Source organism: Melanaphis sacchari, unplaced genomic scaffold (assembly GCF_002803265.2).
Source record: "Melanaphis sacchari strain LSU unplaced genomic scaffold, SCAv2.0 Contig74_pilon_pilon, whole genome shotgun sequence".
Lineage (NCBI taxonomy): Eukaryota > Metazoa > Arthropoda > Insecta > Hemiptera > Aphididae > Melanaphis > Melanaphis sacchari.
In genome coordinates, this window is record NW_020271531.1 from 214284 (window position 1) to 238491 (window position 24208).

The 24208-nt window shown below is 25.5% G+C and overlaps 1 protein-coding gene across 2 annotated transcripts; it reads left to right on the top strand.

The window, feature by feature from the left end:
* Nucleotides 1–8068: 8068 nt before the first annotated feature.
* LOC112601130 lies at nucleotides 8069–24208 on the top strand. 2 transcript variants are annotated; one of them, XM_025348571.1, is made up of 20 exons: nucleotides 8069–8308; nucleotides 8673–8913; nucleotides 10901–11094; nucleotides 11161–11321; nucleotides 11395–11672; nucleotides 11815–11945; nucleotides 12040–12148; nucleotides 12870–13067; nucleotides 13151–13326; nucleotides 14424–14546; nucleotides 14614–14755; nucleotides 14821–15072; nucleotides 15152–15394; nucleotides 15802–15916; nucleotides 21793–21954; nucleotides 22037–22131; nucleotides 22266–22447; nucleotides 22510–22781; nucleotides 22853–23242; nucleotides 23855–24208. In XM_025348571.1, the coding sequence occupies exons 2-19, from the start codon at nucleotides 8680–8682 to the stop codon at nucleotides 22864–22866; spliced, it is 3081 nt and encodes a 1026-aa protein (XP_025204356.1). In that variant the 5' UTR covers nucleotides 8069–8308; nucleotides 8673–8679; the 3' UTR covers nucleotides 22867–23242; nucleotides 23855–24208. The 2 variants fall into 2 exon arrangements, with proteins under 2 accessions (XP_025204356.1, XP_025204357.1); XM_025348572.1 differs by lacking the exon at nucleotides 8069–8308 and adding an exon at nucleotides 8345–8593.

Here is a 24208-nt window from a genome sequence, read left to right on the forward strand (position 1 = left end):
TATTTATAATTCCCATCATTAAAATATATAATATTTTAAACAATTTAGAATCAAAAGTCACACAAATCACAAAGTACCTACCTATATTTACGTAAATAATAATATATTAATATTATAACAATATATTTAAGCATGTCTCCCCCTTAAATATAGTTCTATATAAATGCCCTTGGTTGATGCCAAAAGTTGTTCTTAACCATTTTCCTCTGACGTATAACACAAGGTTAAATTAATACAATTATTTATATTAAATGTAAGAACTATACAAAAAGACATTTAAGATATTATTTTTAAAGTACATTTTTCTATTACATTATAATTTGTAACTAATTCTAACTAGCTAGTGTGTATATATTCCTATAAATAATTATTATATTATGAATATTAAATGAATTATAAAGTTGTAAAGTTAGGTTAAGTTGATCGGAATAGTAGATACTTGTACGCTTGTAGTTTAAAGTTATAAAAAACCTAAATCACAAAATTAAAGTTATTTATCTAACTATTTAATGTCGAAACTAAACTACGTGTGTATATTTAAAAAAATTAATTCAATTTGCAAGAATTTTTAAAAACCACAATACAATTGTATGCAAATAATCAATGAAAATATACATTTATTTTACAAGGCAAATATTTTATTAAAATACATATTAGTACATAAGTCAAAAACAATAAAATGAAGATACATAAACAATATTAAACGGGTATTATAATTTAAAAATGTATAATGTTTTAAAAAGAAGATTTATTTTTACAAAGAACTTTCAAAAATCTATATTATCAATTAGATGATTAATTTGCATAATATATAAAGTATTATAATATTTGTTTTAATAAAGTACTTACTATAATTTATAATGATAACGTAATTTGATATTTCATTTATTCGATCAATCGTCGTTACCAAAAACAGCATAGTAGGTAATTTAGAATCCTAAAATAAATGTAAATAATTAATTTCAATTTAAAGTAAAATTTAAATCTTTAATACAGCTCAATCTAGTGGTTTGTTTTTTTAATACATGTATTATAGAATAACCGTTAGGTTACGTTACATACATATATTAAATTAAGGTGCATTATATGATTTATATTTTATAGGTAGTTTTTATACCTATAATAATTTTAAAATATAACTCTAAAATATAGAGGAGAGAGAGAAATCGAATGACATATGTTATAGTCATCATACAACAAATTATATTCCGTTTTGCAAACAAAAAAAGTAAGGAAGAATAACTTTTTTTAAAATAATTTCTTCCTATTGATTTGATTAAATAATTGTTTCTCACATTATTAATGATAGCAGTAAAACGAAATCCAACAATACGAGTACCTATTGTACCTATATTTGTGAGCCACATAATTTCCACGCCTCACCCTTCTCCCGAGCCAGAAGTGGTATATCAATGTAAAATGTATAATCGTGTCATCTATATTATTCTCATGTTTCTCGTAACTTGTAAGGATAAATAGTTATTCATATTCACTTCAATAAATATTATTGGCACGAATGAAACATTACAATATTCTATTTATATCATCTACATAGGGCCATAAGAGAGCTTAATAATAAATAATCGATGCATGTGGTTTCCAGAATGCAGAACCTAACTTTTCGCGGAGTATAAACACTAAGCAGTATTTCTTTTTCAACTAAACCATTATGTCGTTACAAGAAACAAACGTCAAACAATATTATAATATATTCAGTTCAATTAACAGCGATACGATGTAAAAAACGCGTTACCTTTGGTATTCACAGATGAATCATAAGTGATGAGCATCGTACCTATATGAATAAACGCAAGCAATGCAGTCGACGAGGTAGCCACGAAATTTATACTTTTGATTAATTATATCTACAGACAATTTCACAATGGAACGATTACCATATTATATGCAAATAGGGTGGGAAATTTGAAAAGACTATTAGACCTCACCAAAATGACGTAAAGTCATCCTCTCCTTAAGTATACAATCTTCATGAAATATAAGTACCTACCAAGTAAATATCATTTTTATCACGTCTCAACTGAAAGTTAAATTTTTGATGCCTTTAAAATTATGGAAAATAATCTTTATTGCCAGCAGACATTTTTTTTTCTTCCGACTGGTAATTGGCAAAGTAAAAACTCCGTTATTATTCATATATACCAAAAACTTACTAATAAGTACAGTCAGTTACTATCCTTTCCTATTTTATTTTAACTATAGTTTGGTCAATCTGTTGTAAACAGCAAATAGCCAAGAACAATTCATTATTAATTACCTACCAAACTTTAATTTGGTAAGCGGTAGAGTCGTGACAAAAGATAGTATGTGTATGGCTTGTGCCTTGTGCGATAAGACAATTTCTGTCTTACGGGTGAATTGCAGCCCTTAATTAAAATAGTTTACTTCCCGGCTTCTACCCTTGCTAAACAGTGTTACAGAATTTTTTATAATTTTGAAAGAAACTCAATAAAAGTTATTAAAAATATTGTTTTTGTTTTAGATAAGTAAATACCTACCATAAATCTGAATAATCCGATAGGGGATTTTATAAATATAGACGATAAAACAGGGTTCAAATCTTCGTAATTTGTCATGTTGTGTTCGAAAATTGAGCTCGACCTACTCTGAAAATTTATATTTATCTGATAAACTATAGATCACTTCCGGTTACAGTAAATGATGCAATAATTATAATGGTCAATCGGAATACAATAAAAGTCACACGACACAGCAGATGACATAGTTGTGAGCTCCTGCAGGCTTAAGATTTTAAGTGTTGTTTTTTCTATGAAAATATGGTAAGAGAATAATATGCAACGCAGGTAATATGATGATGTGTATGTCAGGTACCCGTTTGCATAATGTATAGGTACCAGGCTAACCTATATAAAATAAAACAATTTAAATGTTAGTAAATTGTGTAATTTATGTAAATAATAATTTATATTTGTGTGTCGATAACTATGGTCAGGGGGGAAGATGTTAGGGCTTAACTCCGCGTTTTTTTAATCAATACCATGGACTAAAAAATTAGGGTTGTTTTTGTTTGCGTTTTTATTATGATGACGTTGATGTCTGCGAGCGATGCTATGCCGTACCATTGCTAAAATTGGCCATAATATATTTGATAGGTACACACGATGTGCCGTGGCGGATTCCTTACTGGCTACGACAGTTGCTACGAACCAAAAAAAAAAAAAAAAATACAATAATAGACGGGTTTGCAGCTATATCGTCCATCGTGTCAAGTTCCTTAAACTTTATTCTGATTTGCCGATTTAATCATTGTATCATTCACTAATCCATGATCTACCGTCAAAAGCTTGATCGAGTTCAAATTTTAACACAGCACGACATATAACGTAGCCGTGTAATCAGTGGCCTAATCGACTTTATTGTTTTTCCTTACACTTATAAAGTACCAGTTATGACTGGTTAATGTGTTTCACACCACGCTCTGTCAATTATTATATTTATTTCGATTTCGTAGTTATGATGAAATCGATTTCTCAAAAATCTCCTACAGAATCATATCTCACAGGTACATAATATTTTGAAATAAATTCATCTGAAGTTGAAAACAAATTATGAAAACTCACTGTCAAAATCTATAATACTATTTAAATAAAGCTCCTAAAAATGGAAGAAAAAGTCAATAAAATATATATCAATGTCAATATATATGTCAGTATATATGTGATGCGATAATAATGTAAATATAGTTATCGTGTATTTACATTTACCATAAATGTGTCAAAACTTTAAACGATTACCTTTTCTGTATAGTTTGATGAAGTTGGCGTTGCCAATGGTTATATAATAATATACAGTGTCTGTGTCATAGTGCCGCAAATGTTATGATGTTTTATGATAATTGTGTACCTATATTTTAAAATTAATAGTTCTCAACATGATTCGTGTAGCGTATCATTATTAAAAATTAAGCTACATATATAGTAACAAAAAGAAAATACATAGCCTTACGTAGGTAATTATGTCGTAATGTGTATGAAATGTGAAGTATAGAATGTAATCCGATAATAATAAAATTTTAAATTAATTCATAAAAAAATATTATACTTACAGTATTATTATTTAAATGTAGGGAAGTATATCACATCTTGGTCAAGATAAATAAAAATAGTGTTAACACTAGGCATAGTTTATTTCCGTTAAAAGATACAGAAGAAAAAAGAACAATACAGATAATTAAAATAATATGTAAATATTAGAAATAACTATTGAAATTTTTATACTTATAACCTTTAATACAACAAAATAAAAGTAGGGTACTGAAATGTCGAGTAATATTTGGAGAGGGGGTAATTTTCAGTTTGTGGCTAAACACATAAACTTAATATAACTGCTTATGTCTATGGAGCAAAAGCCTTTCTTTCAAAATACTTTTGAACAGGGGTTAAAAAATAGTAATTATGATACTGACTACTGAGTATATATCGGCCAAACGGATATTGATTTCGCCCAGTCTTAAATATTTTATAATATATTATATTTATTTTAAAGTTATAAACTAGGTATAAAAGTGTTAGTAGTATGGTTTATTACATAGAGTATAAGGCATATCATATAAATCACTACTTTGCACTATTTTTTTTTTTTTTATGTACAACAGATACCTTTTTTTAAATTCTAAATTTGTTGTATAACGTAAATAGTTTATGTAAACTAATTACCACAATTGTAGTATTCCAGATAAATATTATATTAATATATTATACATTGATATATATTTCACATTATAATTTGCATTATTGATTAATTTAAAAAAAAAAAAATCAGTAAAATATATATGAAATTCTAAACTTGAGCTAGTTTCTACTATGTTTATAAATTTAAATAGACTTGGTAGGATTGACCGGCAAAATAGTACGAATAATAGCATGTGGGATTGATATATATTAGTATAATATACTTTTTTTCAAAATCAAATGTTTCTGTAGAATTATTAGACGAATGTGTGACGAGAGGACGTGACATTATCTATCAATACCTATCTTAAGTATAATAATACCATTAATACCTAGATGCCAGACAGTTAGACATATTTTAAGATTTACGGTCATTATGTAAATATGAAATTATTAAGTAATAATTTACTCCTAACCAACGTTTCTCAATTTTTTCTTGACTGATTCTTTAGAAAATGAATAGGTGGAAAAAATATTTGGTTAGATTAGTTTAGATATATCTAAACTATTATTAAATTATATATAAGCATTGTATTGGCATTGTATTTAAGTTTACAATTATATTAAATTATTTCAATTAGCACGTTCAATTATTATAGATAAATAAAATAATACTATATATAAATGCATGATTTATAGTTATACCTAAATATAATTACAATAATTAATAAAGCATAATAAAGACAAATTCAAAACATTTTCTCAGGTAAACTGCCATGAATTGTAATTTAGTAAAAGCTGTTAAAAATCATATTTTATAAACTATATTATAAATTTATAAATAACTACAATAGATATAGTACAATATTGAAAATATTATATAAATGATGCAATTTTGATAAATTATGAAGCCCGTAAATAAACTTATTAAGTTCTCCTGCTGAGAAATTCCTATTTTTAATATTATTGGCATCGCTACTTGTAAAAATCTGCAGAGTTAATACAGGTATTTCGTTGAACTAATACAGGTGCTTAGAACTTAGACTATCATCAATATTCAAGGTTAAACTAGTTGTTTGTATCCTTTACATAATATGTGCAAAGGATAACATATAAAAGAAAAAAAATAATGATGACACTCTTTTTCAACGGAAAAGTAAATTATTAATAAGATATATGTAGGTAGTTAACATTAAAATAACGTCTATTCATAGTATTATATAAATGACTCATTCAGTCATTCGGCACACCCACTATGATGATATTATCTATAATAAGTTATAATATTCGCTTGTAGTCAGCAACAAAATAATAAGACTGATCAAAAAAATTTTATAAATGCAATTTTTTTTATTTTAATCAAGAGTTAGGATATATATCGTAACAAATTTTATATTTTTATAGCCTGTAGGGATAAGTATTATAACACGTACAAGTATAAGTTATAACTAAACGTATTCTTAAAATGTTTAAAACAGACCCATATGGGCCATGGGGTCAATGCTCCCAACGATTATCTTGGGTGGTTACTAGTTGCGTCCCTCAGTAAAAATTTCTTCCGAATTACAGCCCGAAATTTAAAATTAAATTAATTGAAATATGTAAATTAAAATCAAAAACTCTTAATTTTCCTTCACATTTTTGTACAGACTTAGGACTGTCTGTAGCATCCGTAGATACTGCAGGTAGGTTAAAAAATATGTTTTTTTTTTTTTTTTTTTTTAATGTTGACACTAGCAAATCCATCGTTTACAAATAAAATGTGATTTTTTTTCACTCAATATTTCATTCGACATTATAAATAAATTAAAACAGAAAAGCGACGACTAAGGTGTACTTATTGGTATCTACATTATACTGTGATTATATTTTATCAGTCAAGATTAAATTATCTAGAATTAAAAAAATCCGGGTCGCAATTTCTTTGTACCCAAAATAAATTCCGGCCGCAATTCGGATTAGACTTTTTTTCATAGATATCTTTGGGACGCAACTAGTATGCAGCCATTATCTTGAACTTTTTAATTTTTACATTATACAAGATTTTTACGTCGTATTTATTGTTGATAAATTACATTATTAAATACCTACTCGAGTTGTCCCGAGAAAGGGTGTAAGGATATTTCACTTCATACGCATATCTACAACAAAATAAATTACAATACCCAATACATGATATCAAATAAGAAATGAAATAGTGCTAGCTAAAATTTAAAAAAAATAATAATCACTAATGGAACTTACTATGCAAAACAATGTTAAATTTAAAAGCCAAGAGAATACCAGCGTACTATAATTTGTTTTTCTCTCTAACCTACACTTCACGAAATAAATTTCCATTTAGTTGAACCAATTTTATATTGTTAACTTTAAAACGAGAGTGAATTGACCTACTATTAAACTTAAAATTAAGAATATTATTTATGCTTATTCATAGACGTTTTTAAGTAAATATTTCAATTTTTCAGTGGTATAATGAACATCTTTATTTTTAATTTGTTATTTTTACATATGTAGGTAAATTGGTTCTAACTTGCTTACAAATTTAAATATCTTAAATAATATCAACACACAAACACAGATAATATGCTCTTAACTTTAAGTCTAATTCACTCCAACAATAAAACTAACAACGCTAAATTGGTTCTACTGAATGTAAATGTGCTATTTTGTGCGTAATTTAAAGAGAGAAAACAAACATTGCGCCGATGTATTCTTAATTAGTATTTCACATTTTTAATGACAATTATAAATAGCTTAAAGATAACCACATATGTATGTCTAGTTTACAACAGCTGCAATCGTAGTTTGTTAAGTTATATTATTTTAGTGATGTCGAAAAAAAACTCTTATCAATTTAAAAACTTATGTTAATATTTTTAAATTAAATTTAAAAAAAATAAATATTGCCTACATAGGTATACAACTACAAACGATTTAATTAGTCAAATCTTGGGGGGGAGTCAAAAGAGTTTTTGGGGAGCTATGCTCTTCCACGGCTCCACGATCAAATTATGCTCCTAGAAAAGGCCGAAAAGGAAGCCTTCTATTAAAAGTGGAACAATAGACAAGACAAAAGGAAACATGATTAGGTAACTGATTAAATATTAAATAATTCAAAAAAAAAAATTAAAATATGATACTTAGCGAGCAATGACTAGTGGTCAGTGACCACCTTTCTTGATATATTATGTGTTAACCGTTCACTTCACAGTTCAGTTCACCGTTCGGTGAATACAGTAATGTGTGTTCTGTGTTCTATAAATTGTAATTATTGTTTTTTTTATTCGATTTTTTTTTTCGATATTAACAGTTATGGAACAAGATACCGTGTTAACCAATAGACAATGGTGAAAAAAAGTGATAGCTCATGGAAGAAAAAAGTTTGTATTTTTTTTTCCTCTTGCAAAGTCTTGTATTTAAAATATACTCTGCAAGGTAAAAGCAACTTGTCATTTCCCCGAAAGTTGTGACACGACGGTCAAATATTCATCGTTGTTTTCCCGTGTAGCGTCAATGGACCCGGCCTGATGATGGACGCGAATCCAAACTACGATAAAGTACGTCCGTTCGCCGTGATAACCGCAGTCGACGTCCGTATGATAACCGGATCGCGAGAGACGACGTCCCTTTGAATTCTGTGCATCACACTTTCACACGTAAGTACTTACAATTTTTCAATCGACTTGCTCCAAATCGACGTACAATACGATCCATCGACTAAATCTCTATTAGCTTCTGCTGCTTTATTGCTGCATTATGTAAACGTAGTACCCAACAGTGTACGCCCTATTTTTCCTTATATGTAATCCCACAACACCAGCTGTGTGTGTGTGCGCCAGTGAAAAAACGTATGTGCCACACATCAGCTGGTAACATTTGTCGATAAATCATATTTCCTTTGAGTCTTGCTCAATACATCATCCCAGTCCAATACACATTGGGTAATTTCTACACATACCCTTAAAGAAAGTTTATCAGATTTGTGCTAATGAAATTATATATATTTCGTGTTGTGTTTAGTGGTGTGATGGCACAAGAAACTCGCACTGATGATGGCATGTATATAAAACAAGAGACCTCTAATGTGATACATAATGTGTGTTTTGTTTGTGGAAATTCTGGACATCCCGAGCAGTATTGGTTACGTGTGCGACCGCCTTCAGCTGGACCATCTGATGGCACTCCACATTTTCCATTTTTGGAAATGCATGAACCTCCACAAGGTTATAGACAACCGTTGAACGCCAAGCAAGATAGTGCGGTATGTAATTTTATAAATATTATTAAATATTGTTTTATTTATAAAAAAAATGTATTATTCATAATAATTCAAAAAGTAATATTATCTCAAGAAATACCTTTATTAACTTATTAAAAAGTGTCAACATCATTAAATGTTTTTAATGAAATACTTTTAATTTAAAAAATGCTATCTACTTTTGAATTATTTTCTTCATCTTATTGACAACCTAAGTGTTTAAACTACAAGTACCTACATTGCTATCTCGCTATTGGTACTTTATAACATTTAACATTTGATTTTATATCATTGGAACATAGCTTAGGTGTAATCTATTACCTATTAATTTCTGATGACTTATCAAGAATAGTTATCAATTTATTCAACTTCAAATTTTATAAACACCTACTGTTATATTTAGATTTATAATCCAAAATATTCAATTTTTGTTTAAATATAAGTTATAATATATACATTTTTAATGAGATTTATTTTTTCAATAATATTATTAAAAAATATTATCTAAATAAAAATTAAAGAAAATATTTTAGTCCTAATTTATGTAATGTATATTATTTTTTAATATACATATTAGCTAAATTTTTATTTTTACTATTAAAGCATTATTATTCATTTAATTATTATAAATGTCTATACTCTGTGTTATACTCTATACCTGATTTCCATGCATTGTTAAACTGATAGTTTTAGTAGCGTTAAAACTAATTTCTCATATTTTACTTAAAAATACAAAGCCATCTTTTCTTGGAAAAAATTGTTATCCTGGCTAAGCTATACTAGTGAGATATGCAAAGTATTGGAAGAAAGTTGGTTAGGGTATCTTCTTTTAAAATGGAGTATAAGCAATACGTAGTATTTACTATACATTTTAAAAATATAAGTATATGAAGTTTTGTTATGACGTTTATGATTTATCAATATGAGTACTTTATTCAAATAAGATAAAAATCAATAATAAATATAGTACTCAATCTACTTAATTAATCACAAAATAATCAGTGAATCTTTCAAAATAAGAAATTAAAAACTTCATGAAAAATACTTAAAATTAATAGGAGTACCTATGTTTTTTGAAACAGAAAAAATAGAAAAGTATTTTAACAGTAAATATTGGAGATATTTGTCAAATGGTAATTGAGTATTGAGTATAATAGTTTTCAAAATAATAGAATTGTATCAAGCTGAGAGTTGAGATGTTGAGATAACAGTAGTGTACCAATCAAACTTATAAAAATCTCATGAATTTAAAAATACTTGTTTACCTAAATATTTATTAAATTGTATATTTCTGTTTATCTATTATAATAGCTAATTAATTAAATTGTTTATCTTTAAGATTGCAGCAATATTTTTAATTTTTATCTTCTCTATATTTTAGAATAGAACAATTTATTTGTAAAAGTATCAGTTACTCTTATTTGTGATAACTTAATGTTATTGATTGATATGGTCATGTTTAAGTAATTGATATACTATTTGTATTTAATGAGTACATTTGTATTTTATAAAAATTTTACTTTTGGAATTTGTGAATAAAATTTAATCTTATCATCAATGTTCATTATATTTTTATGATATAAATATTTAAACTCGGCAAAATATCTCATAAAATCTTTAATTATATTGATAATATATGTACAAAGATAGAATTGCATAGGTATGTGAATGGCACGTTAAATAAATAAAAAGTCTATTTTAAAGTTTTATGAATTATATTTTAAATAATAAATTTCATTTAATACAAGTCAATCAAATAATTAATCTAAAAATGAATTGTTTTTTTTTTTTTTTGTATTATAATAAATTGATTATAACAATAATAACATCAATAAACGAATAATTCCATAATAGCGCTATTAATAAAGTCTATAATTTTTTTTTTTTTTTATGTAGGTACTATTGTAACCTATTGTATGATAAATAATAATATTATTTTAAATTGCTTATATATATATTATGTTTTAATACTTTGATTTTTCTTATTTAGATAACAAGTTGTTACTTGTGTTATTCATTATTAATCGGTCAATGGGATCGATATGAAAGAGAAAACGTTCCAGCTAGACAACGTGTCTACTGGTTAAAACGCTGTGATAATGGTCCATTTACTGGTGCTGATCTTTCTACACAAGGAGAATATGCATGCCAACTATTGGGTCTCAGTGTTGACTACACTAATAGGTGATTAAAATGCTATAATAAATCATATACATTTATTTTTACAAATTTATGAATGTCTTATTTTAGTCATAAAGATACAATCATGTCATCTGCTATGTCTCAAATTACTGGAGAAGATAGTCGAGGTGCTAGAATACCACTTACATCAATTTCCACATCATCTGATCACATAGCACAATTAAATGGTTCAAATCCAATTAATACAAGTACACCTCATTCTAATCCAGGTAATAAGTTTTTAATAAATTCTTGATATTAACTTTTATTAATTTTTGTTATCAACCTTTTTTTTTTTAATAGGAAGTTATAGTAGTAGTAGTGGTACAGATATTTTAGATCTATCTATGCCTGATAAAAATTCTTCTACTGAAGTATGCTATGTATGTGGAGAAGAATTCCGGCGAGGTTCCTTATCACATGTGTCAGCTAAACCACCAGCTACTGTTAATCAAACTGAGCAACCTTTTTTTCCTAGCCTTATGCTTCATCCTAGACCACCTCGTTCTAGGCCAATGGATAGTACAGGGCGTGTGCAAACATGTACTGCATGTCATGCTCATCTATTAAATCAGTGGCAGGTATAATAGCTTAATGACTAATCTATTAATTATTTTAATTGAGTTCAAAATCAAACATTTCAATTTTGTTTTTCTGTATACATGATTTATGTATTAAATTATTATGATAAATGATTACATTATTCGTGATTTATTTTTGCAGGTCTATACATCAAAAGGCATTCCACATGGTGAAAGGAATTATATTTTGCGTAAGCGATTAATTCCATCCATAGATACATCAACATTTATTTGTTTTACTTGTTCACTTGAGTACCCTTCGTCTTCTATGAGGTGAGTTATTTACTATCAACAATAAGTCAATTACTTTGATTTGCATTTAATATAAATATTTTTACTAATGAAAATGATTTATATTTATTTTAAGGTCGTTATATTGTTATCCAAATAATATTCGTGAACCTTATTATCCGTCATTAACAAAAATAAAAACTCCACCTGGTGCACTTCCTATATCTTCTCAAGGCACTGTTCAAGTATGTATTTATAGTGTTATTACTTATTGTCATGTTTCAGATATAGCGCTAAAAATAACTGAAATGTATACTATAATCTGACCTAAATAATCTTAAAATAAGATTTATTATTTACCATAAAACATAAAAAAAATTAGCAAAAATGTTTTATTTATTAAAAAAAAAAAATAATTATTTATGATTTAATAAATTTATAAAATATATTAAACCTTCCTCTGTTAGCAATTTTAAAATTTATATTTATGAATTAAATTAAATCGCTATACTCATACATAAAATATCTAAGTCTCAAATAGTGCAATATTTTATTTTTTGGTGTTTACATTAAATAGCAAAACAGAATAATATACAATCAAGTAATAAACAAATTCAAATGATACAGAGAATTGAAATACATGATAAAATATTAATTTATTAATTTGAAATAAAAATGAGGATATTTTTTTATGGATTCATATAAATAAAAATTGTCTGCTATTTTTTATTGAATAAAAACAAGATTATAAAAAATACAAAATAAAGCATTATATTATGCATATTAACAACAAATTTCATATTTGTTGGAATCTCTGATGCATAAAACTAATACATAGCTCATTCTACTATTTTTAATTATATTCTATGATAATTTGCAGATGCTATAAAATTCAAGCCCTGCTTATTATCATTTGATAATGCTTTACAGAATTAACTGCTAAAATCAAAATTTACTTTTTTTTAGGTTTGTGCTGTTTGTTTTAAATCTGTACCTCAAAAACATCAAGTTACTATGTTAATGGATTTGCCGGTTGTTCCATCACCTTCTCCATCTCTTCAATCAATTAAATCACCAGATATACGTTTTCGGCCTTATGATATAACAAAACCAAATAAATCACAAACACCAACACCGTCTGAAGCACATCGTAGTACTCATACAGTCAGTAGTTTATATTTTTCATTATTAATCTAAGACTGTTTTATAAATTATAATTATAACATATTTTTAAATTTCATTTACAGGTTAGTTCTGATGTATCTGGTAATGGAGGACCCGTACGTATCATGAGTGGTAATAACTTCCGTTGTTATGTATGCTATGAAATGCAACATCGCTCACAATTAGAATGGATATGTACAAATGCAGAAGGCATGAATTCGCATGCTATGCATTTTCCGTGTCTTACACAATTATCTAGGTAAATTTATTATTATTTTCTAACACTAATTTACTATTATTAACTTCAACTAAAATTATATTTGTACAATTACCCATTAAATTAAAAATTAATAGGGAATGCATTAAATTTAAAAGTTATGTTTTTTTGTGAAAATATTTTAATTTTTTTGATACCTCAAAATTTAGCCACAATTTTATTTATTTCTCTTATATTTATATAACTTATACAATTATTTTTAATATTAATCACAAAGACATATTCTTATACTTAAAACAATAAGTAATAACATTTTTAAGGAAATCATACCCCATTTGTTATCTGTTTCCATCTTACAAATGTACAATTAAGCAAATTGACATTTCATCAAACCAATTTTTTCTAGTTAACTTTATATTTGAATGAACAAATTTATAAAACTTAAAGATAAAAACATTATTTGTGATCATGTATTAATTTGTTATGATTTTTAGTTTATGAGCCTTTTTAAATTATAATTTTTTACATACTTATTCTTTAAATAAGTATTTACTTATTCTTTATTCATTTAATTTATACTTAAATGTTAAAATATCATAAAAACCAGCATTCAAGCTAAGATAATGTTCTTATCTCTGAGTTTCATCACAATTCAGTTTGTTCTAATATTAATGCTAACAAATTGTTGATATGATACATTTGTAAGACAGACAACAGATACGTCTATTGATTTCATATCAAAAAGCATAAAAAAATAGATGTATTTATAAATTTATTAAATTTTAGTTTTAAATATTTTTAAGTCGAGGCTATATAAAATCATTTATTTTATTATCTTAAGATTTTGTTTCTTATCTGACATATTTTGCATAACTTTAAAAAAAAATAAAAATTAGGAAATTTAAAAAATACATCTTAATTATTTTTTCTATTTATGACCATTATTAAATAATATCAGCGAAATGTAGAATTACTCTAATATTCTGTTTCTAATTTAAAATAGTTATTTTGTGTTATAGAAATATTCTCAATAGAAAAATATTCTGATAATATTAAATGTATTTAAAATATTGACTATTATAGTATTATTTCATAGTATAAATCATTTTTTGTATCTAATACTGTAAATTGTAATTTAGGTCATCAGAAAGTTATTGTGTTGAATCCCAAGGTAGAGTATTAGTCTGTTCTAAGTGTGTTCCACAGCTATCTGCCCAATGGAATTCTATGGAAGCCAACAGGGTCCCTTTAGAACATAGGAGGTATAATAAAAATAAAAAAATTATTATTTTGTGACATGTATATTAAATTTATATTTAAAACTTTTAGGTATAACGTTCCTAGTTTGAATGTTAATGGTTATAATACTCAACAAATATCTAGTCGAAATGATATTTCATCTATTTATTGTTTCTTATGCAACCATCACTCAGACTTAACTTATGCCAGAGTATTATACAGCCGTCCACAAGTAACTTATTTTTTTATGATTTTTAATAACTTCCGGTACTAATTATTTTTGTAACATGATTTTAGGGTCGAAATGCACCATATTTCCCGTATCTTTTAAAACATGAAACTACACAAGGCGCAGAACAATTGCGTGAAGATGGATCTGCATTAGTGTGTACATTTTGTTACCATGCTTATGTTGCCCAATGGCGAGACTATGAATCAAGTTCCATACCTATTCCACAGCATGAAAGAAGTTATAACCATAAGGAATATGTATGCTTTGTTTGTACTCAAAGAGCTGGGCGTCGACAAATTCGATCACTTGCAGTTAATGTAATAAGCAAATAGTTTTTCCGTTACATATAATATTTTGTTTAATTATACAAACAATAATTAACTTTTTTAACTTTAGGACTATCCTTTTTTACGCTATCATCGTCAAGTCGATCAAACATTGTTACTAGAAAATGGAGAGTATGCAGTTGTTTGTGTTGAATGTTATGAAACAATACATATCCAAGCTATTGAATATGAACGATTTGGTATGCCATTAGATAAACAAAGTCTTCAAAATACTAATGCAGTTAAAATGGTAAAGCAAGAAGACAATTATAGCCAGCGAGTACCACAAAATATGACTGTTGAAAAAGCACAGGTATAAACACACTTTTATTAATTAAGAGTATAAAATTTAAAAAAATAAATAAATTTTGTATATGCACAGTTTTGTTGATAATTTATTAAATATCCATTTGAGGTTTAAATTATAACTATTTTTATAATTACACATATCCTGATTTACTGCAATCCTTAGCATGTGAAAATAAAATAAAATTGTTTTATGTATAATCATTGATTAGGTATACACACTCTTCTATAATATTCTTATTAACTATTTTTAATATATGTAATTATTATGTAAAAGTTATTTCTCCAAATTGCTAAGTTGACTTTAATTTTAATAGACAAGAATTTTTATTTTTAATCTTATAAAATATTAAAATATCAATGATAAAATTTGCTTATATTATGTACTATTTTAATTTTTCACTGTTTCCTTAGGTTAATCAAACAAATAAAGTTCAACGAAAGAATGTTAAACAACAACAAACTGCTGTTGAGAGTTCAAAACGATCTATGTTAAATTCTAATCAATACAACTCTAAAACAGATGCAGGTATTTAATACTAATTTGTTACTGTGTTTTATTTAATACTAGCTTTTAAACAAACTTTGCCTTGAATAATATTTAGATGTATATTACAAGTACATTTTATTGATATATCTCAGTTTTAATATACTTCAGTTCCTGAGTAAATCAGTCCCTATATACTTTGTTTTATAAACTAATTTAATCAAAATGGACAATCTGTCTGTGTCAGATTGGTTATAGCTTTTTATATTTACAAATATTAAACAAGTTATACTTCTAAACTTTTTTGATATCTCAAAGAACAATTTTTGAAATTCTTTTCAAAATTGGTCAAGTAGTTTTTAAGTATAAAACTACAAATTGTATAGACAAATACCTTAAAATGTACATTCATTTTTATATATTTAAATGAAAAGTATTTACATGTTACATAGTTTAATAATAAAATATTTAATTTGGTTGATGCATCTAAAGATTAATGTTAATGGTTTTCTTAAAATAAATATTTTTATGAACAAAATTTTTATTTTATTATCTATAAAATAATTTTTTCAATAAGAATTAGTGCTGTATGATGAATGTTGGGTTGATTGTAATGAGTGAAGAAATTTTCTTTTAAGGGAATATTTTGGCTTTGTTGAATATTTAATAATACATTTTGCATACTTAACCATAAAGGGTTAAAATAATTCTGTTTTATCAGTTAAAAAAAAAAATATGTCATTATGTTAAAATATTTTATTGAATACTCATATTATTTTTCACTGTCTAAATTGTGTTCTTATAGATTTATATTTTACTAAAATTTTCAAAACACGCATTTGAATATATAAAATAATAACAATCTAAAGTATGCAACTATATTTTAGTTAATTTATAATTATCAACAAAAATGTATGCTTAAAGGTTTATTATTTTGAAAGATTTACTCATTAATAATTATTAATAAAAAGGCTAGAAAAAATGAAAGTATTAAAAATGTTTTATATATTTATATAAAAATGCAATTAAAATTAATAAAAACTACTCTAAAATTTAAAAAAAAAAACAAAACTACATAATTTTAATTATACAGTGATCCATTTAATACAAGACTTGCATTATTTCAGAAAACATCAATTTTTTTAATAATGATTATTTTGCATAATTAAGTTACAAATTGCTACATTGATAAAATCTAATAACATTTTTGAAAAAATTGTTGTTACATAATATTAAGTTGTTAAAAAATAAAATTTGTACTCTCTTATCCCATAGTGGAACATTTTTTGGAGTGCTTTGATGTATAAAAATCAAATTTCAGACAAATAGTTTATGAGTTATAAATATTTGAAATTTATGAAGAGTGAAGTAGGGAATATGGTATTCTACAAAATGTCAGTATCTGCTACCGATCCTATTTTCCTTCATTCAAACTTTTAATTCTTACAACTAATAAGATAACTTAAATTTAATATAGATTGAAATACTTTGAATAATATTTTGTTTCAGTATATGAATTTAATCATGTTGTTATTTAAAAAATATAAAATTTTTTAATGTCTTTATATTATATGTAAAAAAAAATATTCTTAAAAGGGTTTATTGCTTTTGAAATGGTGAGTGCCATGTATTAAATAGATCACCTGGTATATATTTGGTTTTATTATAATAAATTAATATTTTTATTCTGGTTATAAAATGCTTGTTTATCAAACATGCCTGTTTTGTAAAATATATGAAAATGCAACCAACTTTTGTACTTATTTAATTTTGCCATTTCACAAAAAATTTATATCTTACTTAGAATAGTTTATTACCTCAAATAATAAAAACATGTATACGTATGGAATCCAAAACCCTATTATATCTTTAATTTAGTTTAGTACAAAAATTTATTTATTTACAAATGTATTTATGCAAATATAATTTCATATTAATATCTTATACCATTGAATTATATTCTATAAATACTGTTTATGTTTCATTTGTTTATTTGAAATATGGACTATAGTTTTCTAATTTAAAATAAAATAATAACATAATAAATTGATTTTATTAATATTCATGATTAGCTTAGTAACTTGAATTTGTTATTTTTATATATTTGTTAGTTATTCATTTGAGTCTGATATAAACTATACAATAATTTTCTTTTTATAGTACTTATGTACTATACAGTATACCCGCATAAACTGGTTTTTTTTATTATACAATAACCAGTTGACCACTGTCCAGTTATATGGCCTTTAACCTTTAAAAGTAAAATTATTCTATTATTTGTTTTCTAGAATATCCAGTTTTAAAAAGGCCCCCTTTTATACTGGACACCCATGGTTTTCAGTATCTAAAATATATTTTCAGGGGTTAAAATATTACTGGTAATTTTTGAAATTTGAATTGTTATTTTTAAGGAAGTGGAATTTATAAAAATTTTTAATCTAATAGTTAATTAAATATAATATGCTTGTGATATGTATTTAGTTGATAGAAGTGATGATTGTAAGAAATTATTTTTATACATTTATAGAAGTATATACCATATTAGTATATTAGTACATTACAATTAAGTATTAATAGTTAATACTAATAATAATTTAGATAATTCATAGATTATAATGAATTATAAAAATACTTATTCTATTTGCTTGTACCTTATGGTAAAAGAGCTATCATCAAGTTTATTAAAGTGTAATATTATTTTTTTAATTGTCATACTAGTAAAACAATGACACTTATGAATAGTCCAATTTATATTTTTTAAATAAAAAACACACACTATAGAACTATAATCATTGATCACTGATGTGATTAGTGAACGACTATTCTGTTAAAAATGTTAGATAATACCTATACCTATAATAAAATAAAATTGTTGTATTTCCTTATAGTGAAGTGTGTACAGGCATAACACTTATTTTAAAGGAATTCTTATGATTTAGCTTTTGTATACCGTCCCCCTTTTCAGTTTGTTTAGAGATCTGCGGTGTTTAAGGGTGCTTATTGGATATTCATCCCCTATTGCTATCCAGTGTTGTTTTTTTTTTTTGTTCTCGTACGTTCGCTCCACTGTATTATTTTCATCGTTGTGTGCGTCCCGTATGCGTCGCCACTCGCCAGTTAACGCAGTATCCGCAGCTCAACAACACGTGTATAGTGTATTACTATTCTATACTTTAGTGAACTATAAAAAAATATCACTTCTATTTTATAGTGGCTTAATGTTGTTTTTTGCCATTTAACTTCTGAAACCTTAATCTTATTCATAAATAATTATCATTGCGCTAATCCGTTTTTATTTACTATTTTGTATAATGCGTTTTAATGACGATACAAATAATGTCCCTTCGGACCACTTCACTCACGATATAAACAATATTCCTATGTCTGGATATGGAGCGTCTGGTTCTATGCCTCGATCTTCGAGTATTGTAAATAATATGATGTATTACCAAGGTATTAATCATTTAATTTATTGACAAAAATTCTATTGCAAACCGTAATCATTTAAAAACCTAAAATCATGACCTGTTTCTTATTTACAAAAAATATATACCTAATTATATTATTATTTTGAGATTGATTTATGTGACGCATTTGTTTGTTATTGTATTGCGTTGTATAAGTTAGCTTAAAGACTACTGATGTATATGTATGATAAAATACAAACATGTATTATAACCACTGGTTTTAAGATCGAACAAAAATTACGATTGTTTTTTCGTAATTCAAAAAATAATGATCTATATGAAACTTAACGTTTTCACTTATATTTAAATACCTATTTTTAAAATAAATATATTCAAACTTTTTCTTTTAAGAAAAATAGAATTTTGAAATTTTGACATACCTTCATATTATTTTCTTAAACTTTTATTATCTTACTTAAAAATTATATAAATGTTATTATTATTCTTTTTTTTATATTATAGAATACATGATCTGGTCGATCTGTATAATTATTAATACGATGCAATAACGATCTAGGCTAAATATAAAAGAAAAGTATATAATATTTAATGAAAAAAATCCTATTGGTTATTGATGATACTTTCTATATAAAACACCATAACATTTATAACTTATAATATGTATTTAGTTTAAATTACGGATTACGAACTACGGCACTTAGATTTAATACTATTATTCAATAATATTATATTAAATAATTGCTAATTTTATTATAGGTATACTGAGTTATCGTAAATTCGTGAACAATACTTAGTGAATAAGTATAACTTCATAAATATATTAATATCATTGAGTTCTAAAATTCTGATGTGTGTTTTGTCAGGAAGTCGGCGGTCTCGTTTACACTTGTATTAAAGGGGGAGGCAAAGCCCAGATGTTACATTGCCAAATAAACAACCATATCGCCCTTTAAGTGATAATCATCCTATTCGTCCCTTCTATTTATAAAGAGGGTTTCTGAATTTCGTATGATATGACTCATCAACCATCATTCATGTATACCATTATAACATTTTTTTTTTTTGTATTGCGTTGTATAAAAAAAAAATATATTATTAATAGTACTAATGCTAAAAACTTATACATAAGTACATCTCTGTCTATTGACAGAGTGATCAAAGAATTTAACTGAAACTAGGTAATATTTTAAACTTTTTATGTAAGGTGAGAGCTGATTTTATAAAAAAATTACTCTTGGTCATATCATATCCACGATTATATAGTTGTTCTAAACATGCCTTCAACTCTCTTTATATTTTATATTATTTATTTACTGTGTATTTGATTTTTTTTATATGTGTATACATTAGATTATTATTATATGCGTAAAAAAATACATAAATATTTAATAATTTGTTTAAGATTAATGAAATGTATGTCCTTTTTAGCCGTGAAAATATATGGAAACGTTTTAATTAAAATCAAATTTATTGAGATTCGTGTAATGTAAATAAACTACTTTTTATCTAAGAATTTAATCATTAAAAATTGACTTACCATAATAATAAATTATCTAGGTAGCTTATTCTTGAAGTTGTCCTTTAAATACAACAATTTTTTTTTTTTTTGAGTTCTACCGATTACACAATTAAAAAAAAATTATTGTATTTGGTTATTACGGGTAGTCTCTTAAAAATATAATTCATTTTGTTTATTATGATTGATGACGTACGTACATCGTCAAAATGCATGTTATAAATAGATAATAATACACTTACGATCTACGGCAATACAGTTCTTTGAGTTGCTAATATAATGTTTATTTCTAATATTTCATTAAACTTTAATTCATTTACATGTTAAACATTACATTACATTTTTATAATTATTTTTTTCAATTAACTACTGCAATATTCATTACACAATTTATTGATGTGTTAACATACATACGTTTATAGTTTATATACATATGTTAGTATATTATAATAAATTAGAAACGTTTTTAATCTTTTCTATAATTATTAAAAAAAAAAAAAAAATAAATAAATTCGAATTGGTCTTTTGCTATTGGATAACTCGATCTTTTTGCTAGGTTCAAAACATAATTTCGTAGACTCGGTTATTACTATCAGGCCATTTTTACTAATGACACTATCGACATTTTTGGTAAATTTAATAGTTACTTTAATTACATTATACATAGCATAATAAAATGAGTTATAAACCTGTGTTTTCTCATTATTATCAGTTCTTTTTTTTTTTAATTTATTTGAAACAATATTAATTTTAATTAAACAAAACAAATATTACCTTTTATAATATTATTAATGACTTTATCAACACACTAAGTTAATATACATATTATATATTATTTTAATTATTTTGATTCTTTAATCATAAAATTGTAGAAACTTATGTATAAATAGTTATCATTCCTAATTATGTAAATTAAAAATTTCATTCTATTGTAAATTATAAAAAAAATTAAAATATATATATATATATTTCAGGTTTAGTTAAACCTCAACCAACAAGTTCAGGTTCAAAACGTACTTTAATGCCAAATCTTATTGGTCAAGCTCCGCCACCTCCATCTCCTGGTGGTAGATCATTTGCTGCTGCTCTAAGAAATTTAGCTAAACAAGCTGGACCCCCTTCTACTCATTCCAATGGTGAGATATTAGATACTGAAGAATTACTTATTTATAATAAGTTAATGTAAAACATAATTTATTTAAATTTTCTTTTAAATAGATAAAGAAGGAATTGAGTCTCAAGAGAAACACCAACAAGAGTCTTTAAAAGGACGAATCACACTTCCAAACTGTAATAAATCACAACCAGATAATGTAAGCATCATAAAAAATAACATTAAGCTATTTTTGTTATAAGACTGTTATTGTTTAATGTAAAAATCAATCATATATGTTTACCACCAGTATAATAATATATATTTTCATTTTAAATCATATTTTATCTTAAGGAATCAAAATCAATTGGTCTGAATACAGAACCACGTAGTGGATTTCAACCTTATAAGCCTGATGAGCAAAGAAATATGGTGCCTACATCAGCATCTGCTCCTCATTTTGCTGTTGATCCTGCCTCATACTCCCCTTACCATCCTGCAAATCTTTATTCTCCACATTTTCAACATGCTTTTCGGTAAGTTATTTGTATAAATTTAGTTATATATTTATTTACTTAATTTGTATGCGTTATTTTAGGATTGAGGAACAAATGTATCTTGAAAGATGTGGAGTACCTTTGTTTCCTACTTCTCCATATCATCCACATAGTAGTCCTCATCCTTCAGCTCTATATGGACTTCATCATTTACAATCACCATTAGTCATGTCCCCAAATATAGTAGATAGAATGAAAATGGAAGAAGACAGGCTACAAAGAGATAGAGATATGCATGAGCGAGAAAAAAGAGACAAGGCAAAGCAACAACAGAGAGTTAAAAATGTTCATACTATGGCAGCTGACCTTTCAGGTAAGAATTAAATTTGTTTAAAATTTGTACTGTATTTCAGTGTTTAACTTAAAAAAATTACTGTTATCTAGGAAGGCGTCATTAATGTCCATAATTAGTCATACAACTAAAACCTCAATTTGTTTGTCTTTCGTGAACATCAAAATGCCAAATTCATCAAAATAACAAAAGTTACAGTTACCAAAATCAAACCACCCATGTAATCAAGTGATACTCAGTCATGATAACAAATCAACAAGCTTCAAAAACTGTTAAATTACATTTCTTCTTATACTTCTGAAGTCAAAACTTATAATTCTTTTAATATTATGCAACAATTATTGCAACATATTTTTAATTCAACAAATCTTGAATTTAATATTTATCTAATAATAATCTACAATCAACAATGGGATCTTAACAAAATATACTTCTTTTTCTCAACATGCCAGAAACATCACCTGTAGATCAATAGTCACAAGGTATTTATAATTTAATTACGAAGTAAATGTAGCAATTTTAATTCCTATTCCTAGTCAATTACTACAATTTAATTTCATGAGTTAAATATATTTCTGTTATTAACATTTAAATTTATTGAAAGAAAAACTAATTTGAAACTCTGATTTTTAATTTTTAATAAATAATAAATGCTTATAAAATTATTTTAAGAACATTTTGATAATATTTAAATTAAATAATTAAAAATATACTTTAATAATGTCAATGATACTGAAAGAAATCAAATTCACATTATCTAAAAAGTTGCAGACATAGTACTGTTAAAAAGTTATATAATCAAATTGTGTAATGCCCTAAAAATTAAAACACTTAAATAAAATTGAACATTAAAAATTATCTATAACATTGTTTATGTTTTAAATTTTTGTACTCTAAGAATACATTTTAAACTTGAGAACAATCCTAAAATGTGCACTAATCAGACAATTTAAAAAATCTGAACCTAATTACTAAATTACTCTAATTACCTTTTTTCTCTCCAATTCTTACCAATTTATTACTTTTAATTTGAATATTATATACTTAATTCATAAATTAATAAATTCTAAATGTTTTTAATCTAAATATTTCAGATTGCTAGTTGAATTAGTATACGGACTTTGGAATTGGCAGAGAAAATCAAGAAAAAATTATTTGCTGTTAACAATTAAAATATCAACTAAAACTATTGAATATGAAGAAAATGACTTACAGACAAGAACAAATATATTCCCTCAACAACTTCAACTTTTTATTAAATATTATATTAATATGAAACATGTTGTTCCAATAATATTTTCAATCATGCCAATAATTCCACCGTATATTCACAATTGCTCAATAAGAACCCTTTGTTTTTTCTATGTATTTGGCATTTGAGCAAATCGAATGACATAATCACATCACTCCTATTGATTACATTTTGTTTTACCATTTTTTTTTTTTTT

What these genes read in the sequence shown, in the direction of transcription:
- LOC112601130 (XM_025348571.1), top strand. Translation starts at nt 8,680, where the DNA reads ATGGCACAAGAAACTCGCACTGATGATGGCATGTATATAAAACAAGAG. An exon ending in TATTATACAGCCGTCCACAA is followed by an intron (nt 14,756 to 14,820) that starts GTAACTTATTTT and finishes ACATGATTTTAG; the next exon opens with GGTCGAAATGCACCATATTT. An exon ending in CATTTTCAACATGCTTTTCG is followed by an intron (nt 22,448 to 22,509) that starts GTAAGTTATTTG and finishes GCGTTATTTTAG; the next exon opens with GATTGAGGAACAAATGTATC.